The 5647-nt window shown below is 37.5% G+C and overlaps 1 protein-coding gene across 2 annotated transcripts in view; it reads right to left on the bottom strand.

Annotated features, from left to right (window-relative positions):
* Positions 1-812: 812 nt before the first annotated feature.
* Positions 813-5647, bottom strand: part of LOC106881610 (uridine diphosphate glucose pyrophosphatase NUDT14) — a 17263-nt gene continuing 12428 nt past the window's right edge. For both annotated transcript variants that reach the window (XM_014932073.2, XM_014932072.2), the window contains exons 3-5: positions 5065-5129; positions 3429-3642; positions 813-1090 (exon numbers count right to left, since the gene is read on the bottom strand). In XM_014932073.2, the coding sequence (XP_014787559.1) occupies positions 862-1090; positions 3429-3642; positions 5065-5129 (508 nt within the window). In that variant the 3' untranslated portion in view covers positions 813-861. The remainder of the gene's footprint in view (positions 1091-3428; positions 3643-5064; positions 5130-5647) is intronic.

The following is a 5647-nucleotide window of genomic DNA, read 5'->3' on the forward strand; positions in this document are numbered from 1 at the left end:
GCCGGAAGGCTTGGAGAATGGTGTGTTAGAGAGGTAGGGTGGAGGGGGTGGTAGGTGAAGGGAAACAGAAGACGGGTGCAGAGGGGAGAGAGAGTAGATGCACGGTCCATGGAACGTTCTCTGGCGGTGTGGATAGTGGTGAGGGATATCCATATAGGCTGAAGTAGTGAGCCATGAGTTGAGACTGAGTCTCAAAGTCATGGTTGTCACTGCAGGCTTGCGCAGATGGAGGAATTGGTAATAGGGGATGGAGAGCTTGGTGTGTTTAGGCTGGGAGGAGGAGAAGTTGAGGTATGAGTGTGAGTCTGTGTGTTTGTAGTGGATGGAGGTGGTGAGAGTGGAGTGATGAATGCTGACCGAAATGTCGAGAAAGGCGACGGAAGTGTCAGAAATAGTACAGAAGTGGAGGGCAGGAGGGAAAGATTGGACAAGAGAGAGGAAGGAGCCTAGTCAAGAGTGAAGAGAAATTTAGTTGGAACAACACTACTTTCACATGTGATCCAATCTGTTATACTCCATGTTAGATATCATTGTTATTGGTTGAGCTGCTCCTGCAATTGAGAAGTAGCTGAGATAATTTATGGAAGACAGAAGGGGTCTACCTCCAAAGGAAAAGATACACAATGTTTAACAATCACTGGTGTATGGGGGTCTTAGGAATTTATTATTAATCTAGACAATGTCAAATGTTTACTGGTACTTGAATATATAAGCATATTACATATGTATACATATATATGATAAATATATATATGAGATATGTGAGTAGGTATATGTTAATGTGTGTACATTGAAAAGTGATTGAAGACTGGTTCATTAATATGCAAATATCTTTAATTATATAGTGCACATATACATATTTCACTCCTTCCATTTTGTATCAAAAAACCAAAATATCGCAAAATGTAAGCCACCAGGTTTAGGCTCAGATTCATCCATCACAAACGCTCTAGCGTTTTTCACAGGGACCTCCAAAAGTTCAATCATCTCTCCTTCCTCTGGAACCCCTCCACCCTTGCTGACCTTCATTTTGTCATCGATCTCAGCATAGAAAAATGTAACGAGTGCACCTGTAGTGCTGACACCTCCTCTGCAAGAGAGAAAAAGAACCAGTGTTAGTTTCAGATGTTTATACTGCTCACTAAAAGTTTCTATACATGTGTGAATGCACGCATACACACACACAAACACATCGGTATGCGTTTAGAGTCACTCTGCATTTAACAGTTATGCTAGAAGCAAAGTGTTAACTAATGGGTTGGAAGAGAGAGATAATTAACACACATGTATTTCACATTTATTTTTACATCCATTGTTTTACAGTCAGATATCCTTCTTGTCACTAGCCTTTAGCTGTTTTTCAAGTAATGGATTTCTTGGACCACATTTCTTTGAAGGCAAAGCCAGTAGATGATTTATCAACAGGGGAAATGACATCGTGATTTACAGCTCAGTATTTTCAGAGAAGCACAAATATAAACTAACACACAGACACACACACATATACATATACATGTATAGCCAACTGAAATAAATGAATAAAATTAACCAAGAACAAGAGGACGTACACAAGGAATGTATTAGCTTGATGTTTGGTGAAAAGAGAGAGTTTGATGTTTCAAGAATAGCTCTTCGTTGAAAAGGAGAAAGGGAAAAGTTCAAAGTTAGAAAAAAAAAAATCGCCAACAGCACGTGTAGTTACATTGCTGAATTTATATATATTTACACATATTCTTTTATTTGTTTCAGTCATTTGATTGCGGCCATACTGGAGCACCGCCCGCGCCTATGTATATATATAATTTTAGTTGACTAACAGAAAGAAGTGAAATTATTGGCGAAAAGCAGGTTGATGTTTTGTTGAGGCAAGCTTCAACATCAGGGGGAACAACTCAGGCAGTCAACCATTTTTTTTAAGATTAACAGTCTTATGTGAGAATTAAGTACCTTCACTACAGAGAGTTGGAACAGGACACGAAATGCTAACCTGTGAATTATATAGTTCAAGACATTATCAACAGAGAAATGTTTAGATCTAAAAGCCAAGTATAATAGGTGCCAGGAAATATCAGGTTAAATATTTAAAAATATATGTGGGTGGCACATAAAATACACCATTTTGAGCGTGGCTGTTGCCAGTACCGCCTGACTGGCCTTCGTGCGGGTGACACGTAAAAGCACCCACTACACTCTCTGAGTGGTTGGCGTTAGGAAGGGCATCCAGCTGTAGAAACTCTGCCAAATCAGACTGGAGCCTGGTGTAGCCATCTGGTTTCACCAGTCCTCAGTCAAATCGTCCAACCCATGCTAGCATGGAAAGCGGACGTTAAACGATGATGATGATGATGATGATGCCTTCATGTAGCCAGAGCAAATCAACCATCACAGCCTACTTCTTTCTAAGCCATATCTATAGATCAATTCATGTAGCATGATAGACAAATACTATAAAATTAATCTGGATGACTGCAAGGCACTGTTCACCACTGTACATGGAAAGAAGAGGATTCATGGTATGATATTAAGACTTAGTCTTGATAACTAACAAAATTTCCATGAGTCACTGGAGAAGAGAGGGATACCAGCAGAAGAGATGGGTACCTCTCTTGTTATTTATCATCCAAAATAAAACATGCCAAAAATCAAAACCTGAATATTTTATGTCAGAATTATGGAAACATGCAAAATTAACCAGCTTTATCAATTCCAGAAGAATAATTGCAAAAAATGAGCATGAATGACTAAATTGATAGAGTACCAGAAAACAAGTTCACTCAAAATGTAGTAGTTCAAGTTCTCTTAGAATCACTACATTATAGTAATTAATGGTGAAGACATAAAAATAGGCACCAGAGAATAGTATGATTTAACTTATTAAGCAACTACAATGCTAGAAAAATATCAGTGTCATTAGCACACACTACCATTTTTATTGTATGAAAAGAGTAGAAGAATCAAGAGTTGGGCCAGCACTATACTTATAAACAACTAACTTTTGACAACATCAAAAACACATGAAATTATGTTTATACTGTGTCCTGATGACTTAATATGCTATTGTGGTTAGATTTCTGAGTTGACAGAGTGTTGAACCTAGTAGAACAGCTCTATGTAATGTCTATATGGTAAAGACACTTAATTCTCACATAACACTGTTAATCTTAGATGGCACCAGATGAATAAACAAAGTTAGATAACATCAGCATCTTGGTACCAAGTTACAAAACTTGGCACCAGCATGGAGTAAATAACAATCACTATTACCTATGAATCAGCCTGACAGTGTAGGTATGTATGTGTGTCTGTGTGGGGGATATTTAAAAATTTTTAATGCAAGAGAACTGAATGTAAAGATAAATATGTAATTTAACATCAACATTTAAATTCCTAAGATTTTAAATGGTTGAGGGAACCTTTTTTTTCCTTACCTGTATGACACAACTCTTTCAATATTATCCAAAGGTACTTTGTATCCACATTCTTCAAGGATCTCTGCCTGGACAACTTCCTGTAAGGAGATATTTTTATCTACTATGCCAGCACACAATTCGGTTGTTATTCCTAGTTCACCAGTGTACTTTGTCGAGTCAATCTTCTTAACTCCTTTCTCTTCATGAATGCAACTTCGGTTCATGTATATGACTGAAATAGTTTGATAACACTTACAAAGTTAGCTTAGTTCTACAAAACAGCTCAATATAAAGGACAAGTTGGCTATGAAGATTTAGAATATAACAGAGATAAAACGTAAAAATGTACAGCATCAACAGCAGCAGCAGTCAGAAGAGATTTCTTTGTGCTCTTGCAGTGTGGTCCATATAAATCTGTTTGTCTATCTTGGTTACACTCTCTTTCTCTTCCAATTGGACATGGTGTGTTACTACTAATTCAAAAGTCTTCTATCAATCCCATTTTGTATTTGAGTAAAGTTAATTCTGCTTATGTCAAATTTACCAAAACTTTCAGGAATAAGTACTATTAATAGATTGTCTGAGAACATTACAGTTTCTCATTATCTGGAGAAGTCAAAAAGAAACTATTCCAATGTAGTCTTTTCTAGGTACAAACAAGATAAAATATTGTGCTACCAAAAGAATACAGCCTTGGTTCAGATCCACTGTACCCATTTTTGGAGGAAAAGATAACTTTTTTTTATGCTATTAGTTCTGGTGGAAGAGGTTATGTCCAAAGCCATCTCAGGTCCTCCAATACCCGCAAGATTAATATTGAACTTCATCTTGAATAACTGCAAGTCAATGACTATAGAGAAAGCAGGAAACAGGGGCAAGGAGAAACTTCCAGATGCTCATGGAAAAAAGGATTGGCCTTAGTGGTTAGTGCAGGGTTTGGTGAGATGTGCACACACAATATGGGTGATATGTAAGTCAGGTGTGATTGGGTGAAGGTGGCATGAGAATAGCCACCTACAAGAATTATAAGCTATTGTAGTAGCAATTGAAAAGGCACAATTAAATCCACCTTCAGGACTTTCGTTGGCCTCAGGCCATAGTAGGGTTTCAGTTGTGCATACTATAGATGTCACAGGGCGCTGCTCCATGTGATCCTGCAGTTTCCATCTGACTAGGAATATTAGTGTCTCATCCATTGTCTTGTATTCAAGATCCTCTGCATGACATCCTGCTAGTTCAAAGCCAGGAATCTGATCTGTTAGGTCCTGCCAATAACTAAATCCACACCCTGCAGCCGACGTTTCGATTTATTGTTGTTAAGGTTTTGTCTGTCTCCTATCCTTTGACCTGTCAGGCCTGGTAAAACCTGCCTGAAGATTTCTCTCCCTCCAGCATCACTCTCCGGGTCTATAGAGCACACAGGCACTTCACCACGACAAGGTACTCATTGAATTGGCCGTTGACTCCACAGTAGTTCTTCCACCCTTTGATGGGTTTTATCTTTCATCCCAGTCACTGATATACAAAAAAAGATGAAGTCGCCAGTAGAAGACATCTTGGAAAGTATTTTGTTTGAAATTCTAAGGATTCTACCAAACCACCACCACCACCACCACCACAGCAACAATAAAAAGAAAAAAAGAAAAACACTCACCAGGACGGAATTGCTTGACAAACAACAAAACTTGTCGTTGCCGGTTGAACAACAAGACACAGACACTGAAGTAAAGAAGAAAGGTATATGTTTAGTTTTTATTGAAGCAAACAGATAGAAATTAAAATTACACACAAAACAAGCAACTATAGTTACACTTACATATACAGTTTATTGACTGAGGTTGTACAGGTAATATACTGTACTAGAGTGTTATCTGTCCTATAACAGGTGATGTTATATAGGTAACAATTATAATTATACAGTTTTTCAAATTTCTTGGTGCATACAAACTAACAAAATAGAAACTAATTTTCAAAATTAAAATCAAATCAAATAAAATATAACATTCTCATCAGTATTCTTTTATTTGTTTCAGTCAATTTGACTGCGACCATGCTAGAGCACTGCCTTTGAGGGTTTTAGTCAAAGAAATCACTCTCCGGACTTATTCTTTGTAAGCCTAGTACTTATTCTATTTAGCTGCTCTTTCTGGCAGGTCACACAACTATGCGGAACCTTTCTTGCTGGTTTAGTTGGTAAAGGTGAAAAGGTTAAGTTTTATATATATATATATATATAT

The sequence above is a fragment of the Octopus bimaculoides genome, chromosome 11, assembly GCF_001194135.2.
Source record: "Octopus bimaculoides isolate UCB-OBI-ISO-001 chromosome 11, ASM119413v2, whole genome shotgun sequence".
Lineage (NCBI taxonomy): Eukaryota > Metazoa > Mollusca > Cephalopoda > Octopoda > Octopodidae > Octopus > Octopus bimaculoides.